Source organism: Jaculus jaculus, chromosome 6 (genome assembly GCF_020740685.1).
Source record: "Jaculus jaculus isolate mJacJac1 chromosome 6, mJacJac1.mat.Y.cur, whole genome shotgun sequence".
Classification (NCBI taxonomy): Eukaryota; Metazoa; Chordata; class Mammalia; order Rodentia; family Dipodidae; genus Jaculus; species Jaculus jaculus.
The window spans coordinates 83745953-83764857 of record NC_059107.1 but is presented as its reverse complement, the minus strand read 5'-3'; the positions used below and the strand labels follow the sequence as shown (position 1 = coordinate 83764857).

Here is an 18905-nt window from a genome sequence, read left to right as displayed (position 1 = left end):
AAAAGAAACTGCTTTAACATCAAACCTTTGCTTTCAGTGTGGCTTAAAGATAAATGGAGGGGAAGTTGCAGTGTTTGCCTCTCGAGCGGGCCCAGGAGTGTGCTGGCACCCATCCTGTTTTGTCTGCTTCACATGTAATGAGCTACTGGTCGACCTCATCTATTTTTATCAGGATGGAAAACTTCACTGTGGCAGGCACCATGCTGAACTGCTCAAACCACGGTGCTCGGCATGTGATGAGGTAAAAAAGTTCATCCCTTAAGGCTGGAAAAAAAAATAATCCAATTGTAAGCCAATATTCCACTGTAACATCTAAGCAAAACACATGTGTCTCTTGGCTTTTGTTCTGCATGTGTGTTTTTAAGATAAATCTAACCATTCACAAGGGATTACTATGTAGCTAGTAAAGAGAGAGCAGCAGGTGTCTGCGCTTTCAAGTACGGTATCCCTATTGAGAGGTGGGAAGAATGAGCTACAGATGAGTTTGTAGCAGATCTTAATTTTTAAATACAGGGGAGAAAAGAAGTGTCCAATATAGTAGGCATGCTTGCAAATATTCATGAAGGTACAGAAAGGCAGACTAAGTGGTCATGTGGACAAGAATGATAATATAAAAGGGAATTTCTTTTCCTTAAGCTTTATATGTTGTTTTATATTTGCAGTTTTTTCTTTTCTTTTTTTTTGGGGGGGGGGAGGGTGGTAGGGTCTCACTGTAGCCTAGGTTGAGCTGAAACTCACTCTGTAGTCCCAGGCTGGCCTCAAACTCACAGTGATCCTCCTACCTCTGCCTCCTGAGTTCTGGGATTACAGGCGCATGCCACCACACCCAGCTTACTTTTAGTTTTTTAAGACAGTGACACATGTGGCCCAGGTTGTCCTTAAATTCACTGTATAGCTATGGCTAAACTTGAACCTCTGATCTTCCTGTTTCTACTTAAGTGCTGGGATTACAGGAGTGCACCATCATGTCTAGCCCACTTTTTCTTTTATTATTGTTTTGTTTTTACTTATTTATTTATTTTTTATTTTATTTTATTTATTTATTTTTTTTTTTTTTTGAGATAAGGACTCACTCTATCTCAGGCTGACCTGGAATTCACCATGTAGTTTCAAGATGGCGATTTTCCTACCTCTGCCTCTCGAGTACTGGGATTAAAAGCATGCGCCACTACACCTGGCCACTAAAATAACTTTAAATTTATGGAAAAGAAAAGATACTGTAGTGAGTTCCTGTGTACTTTCTTGAAGTTCTCCTGGTGCTATTACCTTCCATAGTGTGGTATAGGCCTGAGAACAAACAACGACCATTCATTTAGTAACAATGGCTATGCCTATAGGCTTTAGAATGCCCCAGTTCATTTGCTAATGTCCCCTTCTATTTCAAGATGTAATCCAGGGCTCCCCACTTTTTCTTCTTCTCCTCTCATCTGACAGTAAACTTTCAGTTCCTATTTTCATAATTTCATCAATGATGTGCTATTTCATTGTATTTATATTATTTCATTTATATGAAATTTAAAAACATATAAAAGTCATTAATGTGCAGGTGGCTGCCATATCAAGTGAAGTACTGTCTCCACAAATGTGGCTCACACAGACCCAGCATCCCTGTAGCTACAAACTGTGTTGATGGCACAAACATTTTCATGACTTTTGTTTCTACTCAAGCACACACAGACTAAATTATTTTGCTGTTGCTATGTTCTCTGCCAGGTTATACCACACTACAGAGTAACAAGGGAGCAGAAAGAAGGCAACTGAATTCCACCTCCAGTGTGGAAATGTTTTGTCTTCATGTTTAAGCAAGCATTTAGCTTCCCCCTTCCAACCATCACTTTATGTCCTTGTTTGTAGCTAAACAAGTTAGATTTAAGATTGTGAATAGAACAAGGTTATCTGTGTGACTGGTGTGTGTGTACATGCATATGTATATGTTCATATGCATGTGAACACATTGTATGCACACACATGGAGGCCAAAAGTTGATGTTAGGTGCCTTCCTCAATCATTTTATATTTTTTGAGACAGGGTCTCTCACTGAACTCAGAGGTCACTGGTTCAGCTAGACTAGCTAGCCAGTAAATCCTAGGAATTCTCCCCCATCTTCACCTCCCAAGTTCTGGGATTGCAGGCATGTGCCACCACACCTGGTTTTTACATATGTACAGGCGATCCAAACTCAGATCCTCATGTTTGCAAGAGAAGAGCCATATGCTTAATCCCTGATATTTTTAAATTTCATTCAGCAAAAATACTTTTTTATTGTTTTGTTTATTTGTTTGTTTTTTGAGGTAGGGTATTGTTCTAGGACAGGCTGACATGGAATTCATTATGTAGTCTCAGGGTGGCCTCGAATTCACAATGATCCTCCTACCTCTGCCTCTAGAGTGCTGGGATTAAAGGTATGGGCCACCACACCCAGCCTAAAATCACTTTTTTACACAACAAAGAATGTTGGTTTGATTTTTGTCAGTGAAATGAATTGTAGAGACAATACTGAATTGTGCATACTTTCATCTCTATACATAGGTACACATATATGTAAACATTCTACATCACCTGATCCACTATTTCTCCCATGCATCGTGAACATCAAGAGTAACAAGGATACGGTTTTACCAGTACATAACTAGTCCACAATGTAATTACCAGTTTTTTTTTTTTTTAAATAAAAGTCAGTCAAGCTGCTGGGGACATGGCTGAGCAGTTAAGGCGCTTGTCTGAAAAGCCTACCGACCTGGGTTCAGTGACCCAGTACCCAGGTAAAGCCAGATGCACAAGGTGGTACATGCATCTGGAGTTTGTTTGCAGTGGTTAGAGGTCCTAGTATTCATATTCTCTCTCCCTCCCTCTTTGTCTCTCTCTTCCTCTCTGTCTTGCTATCTTCCAAATAAATAAAGAAATAAAACATTTTTTAAAAAACTGAGTCCAGCTAGCCCCAGGGTGATGATGACAGACATAATGATTAATCGAAACCTATGAAAGCAGAAATCCAGAGGCTACAATGAACTCAACATAAAATCTGACGCCAACAGGCCTGTCATGGCTCAGGGATCATTGTGAAAGAGGGAGCAGATTGTGAGAGTCATAGAGTACTCACTCCAGCTCTTCCAGTGACTGTCTCTAGTGCTCCTCCAGTGTGGATCTGTTCCTCTTCCGGCTTTTGTCCTCCAAGCTCAGCTTGCCTTGCTGAGTTCTTCCAGCAGTTACTTCTCCATGGTGGGACTGGCTCCCTCCCCTCAGAGGACTCCTTGTTCAGTTACATCCTTCCTTTACTCCAGTGTTTCCATGGACCATGTTGTTTCTTCCTCTATGAGCTGTTCTTCCATTTCCTATGACCAGCTGCCACTCAAACTACACTTCCTCTTATTCCTGCTCCTCACTTGCTTGCTGTGTACTCAAGGGTCCGTGACACGCAGGTGGAGGGATAATAAGCATACTCCTGTTCCACCACCAAGACCTGGTCATATTTCAGGACAAGTGAACCATACCTCCTCACTTCCTCCTCCTTGAGGCCAGAGGAAGGAGAGCTGCCTATGAATGACCTTTAACATCTCCTGGAGGGTCACAGCCACTACAGGGGCCACCTCCAGCAAGAATGTTGTTACCATGCATATGAGCCAGTATCATTGTCTTTCCTACAGGGCCCTTAAGCTGATTCAAAAGCCACTGTTAGCTGTCCAGAAACATAGTTACCTTCGAAATAGTTCATATTGATTTTCTTTCTTTCTGTGGTTTCATGTTTCCCTTTGAAGATAATTTTTGCAGATGAGTGCACAGAAGCTGAGGGTCGGCACTGGCACATGAAACACTTCTGCTGCCTCGAGTGTGAAACGGTCCTTGGAGGACAGAGGTACATCATGAAGGATGGCCGCCCTTTCTGCTGTGGCTGCTTTGAGTCTCTGTATGCCGAGTACTGTGAAACCTGTGGGGAGCATATCGGTAAGTGACACACCCAGCCTCTTTGCCCTGCCACACAGCCATGTCATCTTACATCCACAGCCGGGTTTCTTCATTTGCTTTTGTTACAATTGAAAAATGTATACCTTGCCAGGTGTGGTGGTGCACGCCTTTAATCCCAGCACTCAGGAGGCAGAGTTAGGAGGATCGCCATGAGTTCAAGGCCACCCTGAGACTACAGAGTTAATTCCAGGTCAGCCTGGACCAGAGTGAGACCCTACCTCGAAAAACCAAAAAAAAAAAAAAAAAAAAAAGAAAGAAAGAAGAAAGAAAGAAAGAAAGAAAGAAAAGAAAAATGTATACCTTGTGAATATATAGATCCTAAATGCTTCCCTTTGAGTTTAGACAGATAGGTGGAGAGCTGCAACAGCAAACACTGAAGTAGTGAGCACTGAGCTACTACTGCTCTGAGTGACACAGGGCTTTTGTGATTCTCTGGGCCTGCCGTCCTCCCTGCCTGCCTCCCTCCCTGCTTGCCTCCCTCCCTCCCTTCCTTCCTTCCCCACCCTTTCCTTCTTCTTCTCTTCTTTTTAATAGTGCTGGGGCCTTTCATATGCTAGGAAAGTATCATGCCACAGAGCTAATCCCAAGCCCTGGTTACACCTACTTAGAAATCTGTTAGCACCCTGCCTGTTTCATATGTGTTTTAGTTATAGTTGCTTTATTGAATGTATATTGTTAGACTAACATTGAACTCCTAGCTAGCATCACAACATTTATTATTTGACCTTCTCTAATATATATTTTCTCTGTAGGACACCAGGCCTTAGGCACACTACAGAACAGTTCACTTGAGGTCATTTTAAATGGCAGAGTACCCAAGAAAGTACAAAAATCATGGCACTAAGCAGGTCATGAGTATGTGTTTATAAACCCAAAGCAAAGCATCCCTTCATTTGCCTCAGTGAGGAGCATGTGGTGATCAATTTAAATTTCATGACTGTCAATCTGCAGTGGCTGTGCAAGTATCTATGAGTAGTGGTTTTGGAGTTACAAATTACTTTAGTAAGTAAGTAAATTGACAAACACAGACTCAAGATAATGATAGTGAACTGTGCCTATGTCAAGATCAAGACACAGAGCATAGAGCATAGAGCAAGGCATGGCAGCCCACACCTGTAACCCCGGCCCTCAGGAGGCGCAGGCAGGAAGGTCAGAAACTCTGGGTTATAGAGTAAGTTCAAGGCCTACCTGTATTACATGATGAGACACAGAGGGGTAGGAAGAGAGACATCTTGGTAAACATCTTGCCTCCCTCATAAGCATGTAGATCTAAGTTCTGTGTCCCCAATACCTGCTTAAAAGTGCTGAGTGTGGTAGCAAGCACTTGTAATCCCAACACTGAGAAACAGGGACAGGAAGATGCCCCTGGCTTACTGGCCAGCCAGACTATACCAATTGGTGAGCTCCAGGCCAATGAGAGACTGTCTCAAAACAGGCAGATGGCATTTCTAAGCATGACACCCAAGCTTGTCCTCTGACAAGCATGTGCACGCATGTGTACACACACACACTTCACACAATAATAATAATAATAATAATAATAAAACACACAGAACATTTCTGTCATCTAAGAATTCCCTCCTGTCCACACTTGTTTCTTTTGTTTCTTCCTTCCTCTGTTTCCACCACCAAGCTATAACTGTTCCTGTTCCTTTTGTAAAACAGGTGTGGACCACGCACAGATGACCTATGATGGGCAGCATTGGCATGCCACTGAGGCCTGCTTTTCTTGTGCCCAGTGTAAGGCCTCTTTGTTGGGATGTCCCTTCCTTCCCAAACAAGGTCAGATTTATTGCTCAAAGACCTGCAGCCTTGGTGAGGACGTCCATGCCTCGGATTCTTCGGACTCTGCGTTCCAGTCAGCCCGGTCAAGAGACTCCAGAAGAAGTGTCCGGATGGGCAAGAGCAGTCGCTCTGCAGATCAGTGCAGACAGTCTTTGCTCCTGTCCCCTGCACTGAACTACAAGTTCCCAGGCCTTTCCGACAATGCTGATGACACCCTCTCTCGAAAGCTGGATGATTTGAGTCTCTCCAGGCAGGGAACAGGGTTTGCTAATGAAGAATTCTGGAAAGGCCGAGTAGAGCAGGAAGCCCCTGAGACCCCTGAAGAATGGGCTGAGCATGAAGACTATATGACTCAGCTCCTCCTCAAGTTTGGAGACAAAAGCCTCTTTCAACAGCCCAGTGAAATGGATATTAGAGCCAGTGACCACTGGGTATCTGATAACATGGTGAAAAATAAGACTGATTTAAAGCAAAATCACCAGAGCCTGGCAAGTAAAAAATACCAATCTGATATGTATTGGGCCCAGTCACAAGATGGGTTGGGGGATTCTGCATATGGCAGCCATCCAGGCCCTGCCAGCAGCCGAAGGCTACAGGAATTGGATCTGGACCACGGGGCTGTGGGATACAGTCATGACCAGACACAGTGGTATGAAGACTCCCTGGACTGCCTGTCAGACTTGAAACCAGAGCAGAGTGTTCGGGATTCTATGGATTCTTTGGCTTTGTCCAATATCACAGGTATGTCATTAGGAATTATGGGATATTTGAAAAGGAGGCACAAAAGAGATTATGCAAAAACTGCAATCCAGTGCCAAAAGGGTCATCTTATGTAAAACTCTAGAACAAGGGAAGGTAGGCATTACATTTGAATGTCACGCTATATTAAAACAAATGTCTCTGTAGGTGTGTATATTTAAGATTTTTTCAACACAGTCTTTTGTGATAGGAAAAACTGATTTGGATAAGGAAGTTTGCAACTAGATGGTGATTGAAAGATTCTGTATTCTTTAGATTATGGTATATGTATTTTATGGTATTAAAACTGGCTAACCTGAGACCTTTATAAGCTCATAATATTTTCCTGAATTGTCCTATAACTAGAGACAGCTAGAAAAAAAGTACTTTTCCTCATAAAGTAGAAGTTAATTAAGGCATATTCTTATTTTGTGCTTAAAATGACCTTTGAGCTGTATAAAAATGTTATTATATTTTACATAGGAGGAAATTTGAATTGCTTAGACACTAAATTCCTAACATTCCCTTGGCTCTGAAGACTGGGCTTAGAACCCAGCATGATATGAATCTCACATGGGTGACTTCCTTCCTGTCGGCTCTTGTACATCTAGTCTCACAGTCAAACTCAAGTTATGTTATGCTAATAGAGCTGGGAAAGGGCTGAGTGCTGCTGGCTGCACAGTTCCCTTCCTGGCTTCTTTGGACTTCTGAGAGGCCTGTGATAATGGCAGGCTGGGGAAGTATGGTGGGTAAAACTATCTGCCAGACCTGGTTCTAGGTATTTCAACACTGCAGTCTAAAACCAGATAGACTTTGGTACAAGTTCAAGTGTAATGCCCCTTAGTCCCCTGAAGCCAAATGGTGGCATTTGAAGATCTCTAGTCAGTCCCTTCCTTTGCCCCCACCCAGCAACATGGGCTTGTTCTTAAACCATGCCTAGCAGCCTGCCAAGTGGTACACCTGCTTGCCTACCACTGTTTGGGGCTGCTTTCCACAATGGCATAGTCATTGCAACAGAAACTACAGTCTGAAAAGGACATTCTCTTTACAGAAGGCCTACACATTTATCCGATGTTGTCCACCCTTGACCCTTAAAACAGGTTATTTCCAGACTGATCTGATTTTAAAACTTTTCTCAACAATTGTTGCTATCCTGTATTGTAATATGATCCAGAGAAGTTAGATGTCTATAGAGAAATTAGTTATCTATATGCCTAGTGGACTATGACAGGGGTGAGTGGTGTGGACTGCCAATGGAGATTGTAACTCCTCACTTAAAAAAAAAGTTTTCTCTTTATTTATTTGAGAGAGAGAAAAAGGCAGAGAGAGGGAGGGAAGGAGAGAAACAGAGAATGGACATGCCAGGGCCTCCAGCCAGTGCAAACCAACTCCAGACACATGTGCCACCTTACGCTTCTGGCTTATGTGGGTCCTGGGGAATCGAATCTGGGTTCTTTGGTTTTGTAAGCAAACGCCTTAAGCACTAAGCCAATCTCTCCAGCCCACTCCTCAGTTTTTAAAGTGAGCTTGTTTTTCAGCCTATTCATATCCAAGAATGCTGGCTGCTGGTATTTTTAGTTTTCAGGTGTCAGAGTTTGAATCCAGAGCTTTGTACATGTACATGCTCTGTTCTGAGTAATACCTTCAGTTCTGTTCTTTCCCAGCTGTATTATAGCAACATAACTTTAGTCTGACTGTTAGCTAATAAATGAAAAGGCCTCTGTGAAATTAATTTTTTCTGTTAAATTTTTGCTGCTCATTCCATGTGCTAAGACAACCTTCATTCCCTTGTCTTTAACAAAACTCGTGCTGTTTCTCAATTGGTAAGAAATACATATTGGTTTTCCCTGGTAAATTTTAATCATATTTTGAAATAGGAAATATTCTTTGAAAGGCTTCTTTTCAGTAGCTTGTTTGTAATAGTTGCGTTAAGTATTTCAAAGTCACACTGTTTTGGGTTCTGATCTAGGGGCGTCAGTGGATGGAGAAAGCAAGCCAAGACCATCATTATATTCCCTACAAAACTTCGAGGAGATAGAGGCAGATGAGTGTGAGAAAATGAGCAACATGGGGACTTTAAATTCTTCCATGCTGCACAGGAGTGCGGAGTCCTTAAAGAGTCTGAGTTCAGAGTTGTGTCCAGAAAAAATCATGCCTGAAGAAAAGCCAGTGCACCTGCCAGTGCTCAGGAGGTCCAAGTCTCAATCCAGACCACAGCAAGTCAAGTTCTCAGACGATGTCATTGACAATGGAAGCTATGACAACATTGAAATTCGACAGCCTCCGATGAGTGAAAGGACTCGGAGACGGGTCTACCACTTTGAAGAGAGGGGGTCCAGACCTCACCACCATCGCCGCAGGAGAAGTAGAAAGTCCCGCTCTGACAATGCCCTGAACCTGGTCACCGAAAGGAAGTACTCTCCCAAGGACAGACTGCGGCTTTATATCCCTGACAACTATGAGAAGTTTATACAGAAGAAAGGTGCTCGGGATCTCCAAGCGTACATGCAGAATGCTGACCTCTATGGCCAGTATGCCCATGCCACGTCTGATTATGCCCTGCAGAACCCAGGAATGAACAGGTTTCTGGGGCTCTATGGTGAGGATGATGACTCCTGGTGTTCCTCTTCCTCTTCCTCCTCCGACTCAGAGGAGGAGGGTTACTTTCTGGGACAACCAATCCCTCAGCCTCGGCCACAGAGATTCACCTACTATACAGATGACCTTTCTAGTCCAACCTCCATATTGCCCACCCCACAGTTTAGTCAGAGGACAACTAAATCCAAGAAGAAAAAGGGACACAAGGGCAAAAACTGTATCATTTCTTAACCGAGTAGTGAGGGAGATAATTTGTTTAAAACTTAGCCATTTCCCCTGGACTCTTCCCTTTATTCTTCCATAGGAAAGTTGCTAACATAGTTAAAAGTGCTTTCTTGACCCATGTAAATGAGACCCCTCCTGCTGTTTATTATGTCAGATGAACATGTTGAAGGTGTGATTTCTTCAGATTACCTTCCTGAGGTGGTGCCTAATTAACATGGTAGCTTGTGCCCGTGGCAGGTGCATTACAGTTTCATACTGCTGTGTGGGTCTCCACTCTTAAACAGGATACTCAAGAAACTGTCACAAGGTGGTCTGCATAATGTATCCATTTGAGAAGATGGAGCATTCTAGTCACCTTTGTAAAGCAGTACTGTTTGTCATTATTAAGTCATGTTGGCTCAGGTCCTGATTGGTCTGTCTTCTGTGAGGCATGCACAGTGCCCTGACCTATTGTTTGAGGCCAACTTATCCCCTTCAGCCCTCATTAGCCAGGTAAACATTATATTGTATTAGTTTCAGCTACAGATTGAAAAAAAGTGCTATTTATAAGGTAGTATTTCATAGACTTAAGTGTATTCCTAATTTAACAGTGCAAATATGAATGTATATACTGTACAGTTCAGATTTTAAAACTGATATTTTTATATCCCTGAATTGCAAGATGTTTGTTACACTGCCATGGTAGATTTGTTAGAAAATCAGAAACAGCATTGATGGATGAAGTGAAATGATTGCTTGTATTTTAGTCAGGGTTTATAAGTTTAGACAGTCAAATTTACATAACCTAGTGATGGAAAGTTGTTTGGGTTTTTTTTCTTTGATTTTTCAATATTAAAAAGGCTCTGTATGCATGATGGGGCTATGTAAATACTTGTTACTATGGCCCTCTTAATCTTATGAGTGTTATTTATAGGTCAAGCAATGTAAACTGTATAAATGTAAAAACAAACAGAACAACCCACAGACCCCTGGAATATATGGTCAAACTAAGGAGAAACTGTCTGGATGTTTCTCCCAGAGCTGGGGTAGGGTGGTGTACCTTCCCGCTCTCAGCAGGGAATGATCATGAGTCCAAAATACCAGACCAGCTTGTTGTGACAGAGGGCTATGCAGACTTACGTGTGAAAAGAAGCGATTCCTGCCAAGCTCACTGTTGACCTTTCAGAGCAGTTCTGAAAACAGTTTCCAGTTCGGTTTTCTTTTAAAATCTTTAAGTAAGGATGCTACTGAGCACATCAGGCTCAGGTGGCTGTAGTTCAAGGGAGAATGATGTTGGATTTGAATGATGAGCAGATAGTCTGATATGTGCTGTTCTTGCATTTACATCTTGGTCCTAACCAAAGGTCCTGGTGGCATACTGGGCCTTTCAAGGAGGTATTTAATAAGAGCTTAATAAACAATAAACTACCTTTCTGAACACAGACCCTCCACTTTGCCTTGTGTTCAGGCATGGTTTATTGTGTTCCTTCTAACATTAACAAACTTGGGCTCTTGTGTGTCTGTACCCCCACTGGCACATGAGAAACTTGAGAGACAGAAACACATCGTTCCATGTTTAATGGGACAAAGAAAAGCTGTAAGGTGGACAGACATGAATCCAATAAGTAAACCTGTAGGCAACAATCTCCCAATGTCCATCCCTAGATAGGGTAAGGCTTTGTATCTGAGCTAGAAAGATTTCCTTCAGAGGAGATCTTACAAGAAAAGAACCTATTTCTGAAGCTCAAGAACATTGTCTTTAGTTATATGGTTTGAAAGAATACTGTTCATGAATATATATTTCTAATTTATTTTACTATATCATGTACATAAGCTACATAAATACTTGACAAAAAAATGAATATATCCCCCCCCCAAAAAAAAAGAAAAGAAAAGAACCCTTTACTCCGTAACTTCATCCTCGTTTCCTGGGTTCTATGTAATTTCAAAACAGGCCTTCAAAATGAAGTATGTACACATGGCAAGAAACCTTCATACAAGATAAAATAGTGGCCTATATAAAATGCCAGGCATACTGGCATGTATCTGTAGTCCCAGTGATTGGGGGATCCCTGGGGCTCGCTGTCTAGCTTATCTAACCCAACCAGTAAGCTCCAGGTTTAGTGAGAAAGCCCGTCTCAAAAAATAAGGTAAAGGACTGGAGAGATGGCTTAGCAGTTTAAGGTGTTTGCCTGCCAAAGGATCCCAGTTTGATTCTCCAGGACCCACGTAAGCCAGATACACAAGGGGCACATGCACCTGGAGTTCATTTGTAGTGGCTGGAGGCCCTGGCATACCCATACTCTTCCCCCTTTCTCTGCCTGTTTCTCTCAAATAAATAAATATATTTAAAAATGAAAAAGCAAACAAACTTTTTTTTTTTTTTAAAGGTTGAGATGCTAGGCATGGTGGCACACACCTTTAATCCCAGCACTGGGAAGGCAGAAGTAGGAGGATCACCATGAGATTGAGGCCACCCTGAGACTACATAATGAATTCCAGGTCAGCCTGGGTTAGAGCGAGACCCTACCTTGAAAAAAAAAAAAAAAAAAGGTGGAGATTGAGACAAACACTTAACATCACTTCTTGTGTCTCTCTCTCTCTCTCTCTCTCCTATCTCATACACATGCATATGCATACCACAAGCATACACAATAACAAAAAAAGGTAGTTGTGAGCTGTGGATGTTGCTCAATGGCATACTTAGCATATGCAAGGCCCTGGGATCAATGCTAGCACCAAAAATTTAAAAAGCTAGTGAACACACTGCACTGACTTGCCTTTCACTTTCTTTTTTTTTTTTTTTTAATTTTTTTTGTACATTTTTTATTTATTTGAGAGCAACAGACAGAGCAAGAAAGGCAGGTAGAGAGAGAGAATGGGCGCGCCAGGGCTTCCAGCCTCTGCAAACGAACTCCAGACGCGTGCGCCCCCTTGTGCATCTGGCTAACGTGGGTCCTGGGGAATCAAGCCTCGAACTGGGGTCCTCAGGCTTCACAGGCAAGCACTTAACCGCTAAACCATCTCTCCAGCCCGCCTTTCACTTTCTGTATAGCTCAGATACTTTACTTTCAGGTGTTCCATTATCTAAAAGGCCTTTGATGGGCTTGCATGTCCTCATACATACCCTACAGTGGCACATGTGCATACACTTGGAGAGCAGCCAAATTACTGGAACAAGAGTTACATGTATTTGAAACTGAGAGATACCAATTTTCTGCCAAGAAATTCTGATTTACATAATGTATGAGAAATACATCCTCACATTGGCAGATCTCTTGGTTCTGAAGAAAGGTCTAGAACCTATGTTGCAGTGGGCATCCTGCACTGTGTTCCATGCAACAGGCAGTACTTACCTTGGAGAAATGCAAATGTAGGCTGAAGGCATCCTTTGCAGTCACCAAGTCCAACCTCAAGAGATTACATTGCTAATAAATCAAAAGTCACCTCTCTCATTTCTTCCCATTTCCTTACATCATGTAGGTTGTCAAAAGTTCAAGGAGACACCAGAGTGTGTATTCCCAATAACCCTTAGACTTAAATGTCTGGTAGTGGCAATAACAGAAGCTTTTACAGTGGAATAAGGAAGCAACTATTGTGCAGTTCTGTAAAGAAAATAAAGCATGTGCTCGCTTCGGCAGCACATATACTAAAATTGGAACGATACAGAGAAGATTAGCATGGCCCCTGTGCAAGGATGACACGCAAATTCGTGAAGCGTTCCATATTTAAAAAAAAAAAAAGAAAAGAAAAGAAAGCAGGGCTGGAGAGATTGCTCAGTGGCTAAGGTACTTGCTAGCAAAGCCTAATTGCTAAGTTTCAGTTCTCAGTACCCATGTAAAGCCAGATGCACAAAGTGGCACATGTATCTGGAGTTTGATTGCAGAGACTAGAGGCCCTGGTATATGCCCTTTCTCTCTCCTTGAAAAATAAATACTAAAAAAAAAAGCAGCTAAAAGGAATGAATAGACTTAGTTGAAAGGAGAATTGAGTGGGCTGGGGAGATAGTTCAGTGGTTAAAGGTACTTGCTGGCAAAGCCTACTGGCCTGGGTATATTTTCCCGCTATTAACATAAAACCAGACACAAAGCTGTGCATGCATCTGTCATTGGCTTGCAGCAACAAGAGACCTTGGCATGTGCATGCACGTGTGCATGCACATACACACACACATGTGAAAACAAACGAATTCCAAATTGTGGCTCAAGGCAAGCATTAAATGGCATGTCTTAGGGGTACATACTCTTCACTGCAGAACAAGTCACTGAAGAGGCCCTTGCCAGGGCACTGGCAGTCAACCAAAACTCCTCTCCACTCTCTTTAACAAAAAAGCATTCATTCTGTAGCTGCATCTGCTATGCTTCACTCTGCTTTCTAGTCCTCAGGAAGTCTAATGTACCAAAACTGAAAGGCTGTCCATGCCTCTATTTCTACATGGTCAGCCTGGCCCCAGGCGTAACAGTGAAGCTGGGATGAGTGCCCCAGACTACCAAGAGTTCCACATGTGGCTTGTCCGGCATGGAAAGAACCAGTTAGGCCAAGAGCTTCTGTGAAATTTCCCAGCTTTTAAACATCAACAGCTAATCACAAAGTTTCTGAAATACATTTGGATAAAATGAGCCTGCCATCAGCCAGGAGCTGAAAGGAAGGAACCTAAAAAGCAGGTTTGTCTGTCCACTAGGGCTGCTTAGGCCAGGCATGGCCTCTTTTCTCCCTTTTTCCCTTCCTTCCTTTTCTCCTTCCTTCCCTTTCTAACAGAAACCTTTTAGGGATAAACAAAGAAGAAAAATGACTAGAGTCAAAAACTAATTCCAAGAGCCTCCTTATCAATAGCCCAAAGTTAAGGTAAGAGCCTCTGTAATGGGGAAAAAAAAAAACTACTTAGTTCCGTTCTTGAGCCATTCACGGAAACAACAGAAGGCATGTACTCACACATGGATTCTCTCAACTCTCGGGCACAGGATGGCTTCCAGAGAAACAGCCAAGGAGAGATGAGCAAAATAACTGGATTTTGTACATCTGGGCTCACATTCACTCAGTCAAGGTCATAGAATTACAAACTATTGAGAATAAAATTTAAGGATGGCTTTCAAAATAGTAGAGGTAAGTGTTGAAGAAACTGAGACACAGGCTTTGCTACAGGGTTAGAAACATTGTTAACACAGGCCCAGCTACATGCCCAAATATTCCCACTCTGGGATCCATTTTAAGCCACTTTTAACAAAGGAACATTTCCTATCTTTATTGCTATAAGTGTAGAGGGGGCTGTCATGCCAACTTTAGAAGTTAGAGAGATGGCTTCATGGTTAGGGCACTTGCCTGCAAAGCTTAACGACTCAGGTTTGATTCCCCAATACACACAAAAAACCAGATGCACAAAGGGGGCATGTGTCTGGAATTCACTCACTCACTCTGTGTGTGTTTGTGTGTGTATACATATATAAAAGTGACCTTTGTAGCCCACTTTCTACAATCATTTGACTCTAGATAAACTATACCATTAAGAATATGAAGCTATGGGGGCTGGAGAAATAGCTTAGTGGTTAAGGCCCTTGCCTGTTAAAGCCAAAGGACCCAGGTTAGATTTGCCAGTACCCACATAAGCCAGGTGCACAAGGTGGCACATACATCTGGAGTTTGAAATGGCTGGAGGTTGGCACATCCATTCTGCCTCTCTTCTAGCTCTACTTGCAAATAAATACATAAAATATTTTTTTAAAAAAATATGAAGGTAGGGACTGGGAAGATGGCTCAGCGGCTCAAGGTGCTTCCTTGCAAAGCTTGCTTGCCTGAGTTCAGTTCCCCAGTACCATCATAAAGCCAGGTGCACAAAGTGGAACATGCATAAGAAATCAATTTGAAGAGGCCAGAGGCCCTGGTATGTATATATTCTCTCTCTCAAAAAGAAAAATAGTAATTGTAGTGTTTCTGCAAAACTGAACGACAACTAATGCTGAGAAAAGATGATTGCTAGTCTAATATGCACTTAGCACAAAGTTGATCTTGTAGAGTGATATAAAATACACTGATCTCCAGGATCTAGATCTGGGTTGGGAGACCCTCCTTTCATCAGCTTAGGTGGGTTCTGGCTCTGGTGGTCTCCACTTGTGCAATAAGCATACAAGACCTTCCCAAAGACTTTCTAGAAGATTCAGCATTCTGTGGAAAAATACAAGTTTATTAGGTCAGCAATGGAAGAGACTTTCCACTCAGCCCTAAGAAGTTTCCCTGTTTGGATTCTTCATGTATGAACATGTATTCAATTCCTGGCTGCCGCCACGAAGATCAAACTTCAAAGAAGGGTTGTTGGTTTTTGTTTTTCGAGGAATGGTCTCACTCTAGCCCAGGCTGACCTGGAATTCACTATGGAGTCTCAGGGTTGCACAGAACTTACGGCAATCCTCTGACCTCTACCTCCCGAGTGTAGGGATTAAAGGCGTGTGCCACCATGCCTGGATTAAGAAGGGTTATTTTTGTTTCATCTTTAAGATGGAGGTCAGGTATTATACAGTTCAAGCTATGCAAAACTTGCTATATAGCCCAGGCTGTCCTCAAGCTTGCAATCCTCCTGTCTTAGCCTTCAGAGTACTGGTATTGTAGGAATGTGCCACATCTGTTAATTTGTTTTTCAATGTTAGTAACTGAGATTCTCTTTTTATAAATATTTATTTTTTTATTTATTAGACAGAAAGAAGGAGAGAGAATGCCAGGGCTTCCAGCCACTGCAGACAAACTCCAGACGCATGTGCCCCCTTGTGCATCTGGCTAACGTGGTTACTGGGGAATGAACCTAGGTCCTTATGCTTCACAGGCAAGAGCCTTAACTGCTAAGCTCTCTCTCCAGCCCAGTAGCTGAGATTCGTAATAGGCAAGAAGTTAAACTAAATAATGAGATGGATGTTTGCTGGTTATCTCCCTGTCAGCAAGTATGGTTTAAGTTAGTTTTACCTCCATTAAAAAGTTTGGTAAAAAATTTTAAGATCTATTTCCAAGGAGAGAGAGAATATATAGACACACCAGGGCTTCTAGCTATTGCAAACAAACTCCAGATATATGCACCACTTTGTGCATCTGGTTTTACTTGGGTACTGGGAAACTGAACTGTGCTCATTAGGCTTTGCAGGCAAGGAAGGGCCTTAAGCGCTGAACTATCTTTACAGCCAGATCTGAACCAGTTCTGAATGATCAATAACTTTTTCTACTCCTAACACTGACCTTAGACTGGAAAGACGGTGAATATAAAATAAGGAGCTGGAGAGATGGCTTAGCTGTTAAGGTGCTTGCCTGCAAAGCCAAAGGACCCAGGTTTGACTCCCCAGGACCCACATAAGGCACAAGGTGGTGCATGCATCTGGAGTTTGTTTACAGTGGCTGGAGGCACTGGTGTTCCCATTCTCTTAATCTACCTGCTTCTTTCTCTCAATAAATAAATAAAATAAGGTGCTTCTCGTAAGTACATAAAATATTCAATGTACTAAACCTGACATATGTCTGAAGCTACATCAAATATGGTATACTTTACAAAGTAGTGATGTTTATTTATTTATTTGACAGAGAAAGAGCTAGGGAGAGAGAGAGAGAGAAAATGGGCCTGCCAGGACCTCCAGCCACATGTGTTCCCTCGTGTATCTGGCTAACATGGGTCCTGGGAAATCGAACCTGGGTCCTTTGGCTTTGCAGACACATGCCTTAACTGTTAAGCCATCCCTCCAGCCTGTGATGTTGTTTTTAATTAATGTGGAAAAGCCTTAGTTTTAGCAACAATGATGACTATTTGAATACCATCATTCTGTAGCAAGAACTAAAGGAAGAGCATGCTGTTAGAAGCATACTATGCTACTACTGTATAAACATGCATTAGGCTATAACAGTTTTTGTCATCTGTCACTAAAATATAGCTTAAATCTAACTCAGAAAACTCGCAAAGTGCTTCATACAATCTGTTTCCATTAACCCAAAACCAAGTAGGACAATGGCAATTCAGGACTGCTATAGCCCACTCAAGCCAATGACAGTGTAATTAACCTTTGGGTATCAGTTGACAAAAATAAGCATTGAATTACCACAAACAATGAGCTGCTGCAAGAGACCACACTATAGTGTGGCTTGAAGAATAGAGACTTTTTTCTTTTTCTAACATAAAAGCTCAGTACTCCTTATAATCATGCAGGGACCAGGTTCCTTCCATCAGTGGCTCTGTTAAAAAAACAAAAACAACAACAACAACAAAACCTCCAGGCAGCACTGTTACTGTGCTTGGGGAGGAACAACAAAGCAGGAGGAAGCCCTAATGGCCCCAGTCCAGAGCAGTACTGCCTCTCAAATTCTACGGGAAAGAACTTAGTTCACACATGTAAGGATGAAGAGGGCAGAGCATTTAGTCCTCATCAGTCAGTTCCATGATTCATTATCAACTCTACTGCTACCGTCACTCCTGAAAAGTGGAAGAATAGGTGCTGGTAGCCACATCTCGTGATTATTTTTTGTTTACTGAATTGGATAACATCAGTACTCTCAGGAGAACTGTCAGGAAGGACATGAAAGACATGTCCCATAGCAAGCACAGCATGGCCTTTCCTCTCAGCAGTTCCAGGAGCCAGCCCAAGCAGCAAGCTTCCAGGCCAACAGTTCCCCCAGCACTGAACACTGACCACCATAAATCCTTTGGAAATGCTTGAGAATCACTTCCCAAAGCGGTAGCCAGAGAACTGGCAGAGCCTGCTCTGGAGGTTAGGATCTGCTACAGCAAATGTGTGTACCAGAGTTCTTAATGGGATCTGATGTTCTTTCCATTTCTTGAGATTCAGGATATATGAAGTGGTTGAGGGCCATGAGAAATCAAAACTTTTGGCACTAACACTATATATATAATGCTTGCAAATTTCATTCCTAGGTAGGAAAAAAAGTAAAGCAATAACCTTGATTCAACATCTTTCACATTCTGCTCTCAACCTACCTGCAGAAAGGGAAAAAATATATTCAACTCAAAATCTATAATTGTGACACACTCCTGAAACAGTTAATGAGATAATAAGCAAGTTTATTAACACAAGCAGTATGTGCCATGTGAGAGAAAAGCATCATGAAGAAGTGGTACAGGGCCTGCCTTAAGTAGCACTTTAGCAAGAACCATCCACTATAGAGACAAGCTAATGGAAGAGTCATTCCAGCTTCAGAGATGGACAATCCGTGGATAACACATGTATGTGAAGAAAGGGTCATCTCTGAGTTGCTAAGCAAGCTTATTGAGAATTTACATGCTGTCTTTAGGAAAGCAAATGGCAGAAAGGGGAAGGGCAGGATAGAAAGATGTCTTCTTTGGTAAATCTCTTCCCTGCTTTCTGGCAAGCTTTAGAAGATATGGAGTTCCCTGTGTTCTAATTATCTCCAGCTGAAGGACTGTTTATATTCTGGCTTCCATCACCATTACCTTCCAATTAACTTTAGTCATATTCTTCATTATCAACTTTACTAGACTAAGAAACACCAAGGAGATCAGTAAAGCACATTACTTGCTGTGTCTGTGAGAAGGGAAGATATTCTCTGAATGTGGTTGACACTAGCCCTCAACAACAGTTTGGAGGCTCAGATGGAATAAAAACAAGGGGGGGGCTGGG

General features: G+C 42.2%; 1 protein-coding gene and 1 non-coding gene across 5 annotated transcripts in view; both read left to right on the top strand.

Moving 5' to 3' along the window:
• Prickle1 (prickle planar cell polarity protein 1) overlaps window positions 1–10726 on the top strand; it is a 124575-nt gene extending 113849 nt beyond the window's left edge. For all 4 annotated transcript variants that reach the window (XM_045152116.1, XM_045152115.1, XM_045152117.1 and 1 more), the window contains exons 5-8: window positions 38–241; window positions 3756–3942; window positions 5629–6489; window positions 8456–10726. In XM_045152116.1, coding sequence (XP_045008051.1) covers window positions 38–241; window positions 3756–3942; window positions 5629–6489; window positions 8456–9315 — 2112 coding nt within the window. In that variant the 3' untranslated portion in view covers window positions 9316–10726. The remainder of the gene's footprint in view (window positions 1–37; window positions 242–3755; window positions 3943–5628; window positions 6490–8455) is intronic.
• A 2187-nt stretch (window positions 10727–12913) lies between these two features.
• On the top strand, window positions 12914–13020 carry LOC123461798. The gene has a single exon (XR_006637863.1). It is a non-coding gene; the product is annotated as a U6 spliceosomal RNA (small nuclear RNA).
• The last annotated feature ends 5885 nt before the right edge of the window (window positions 13021–18905 follow it).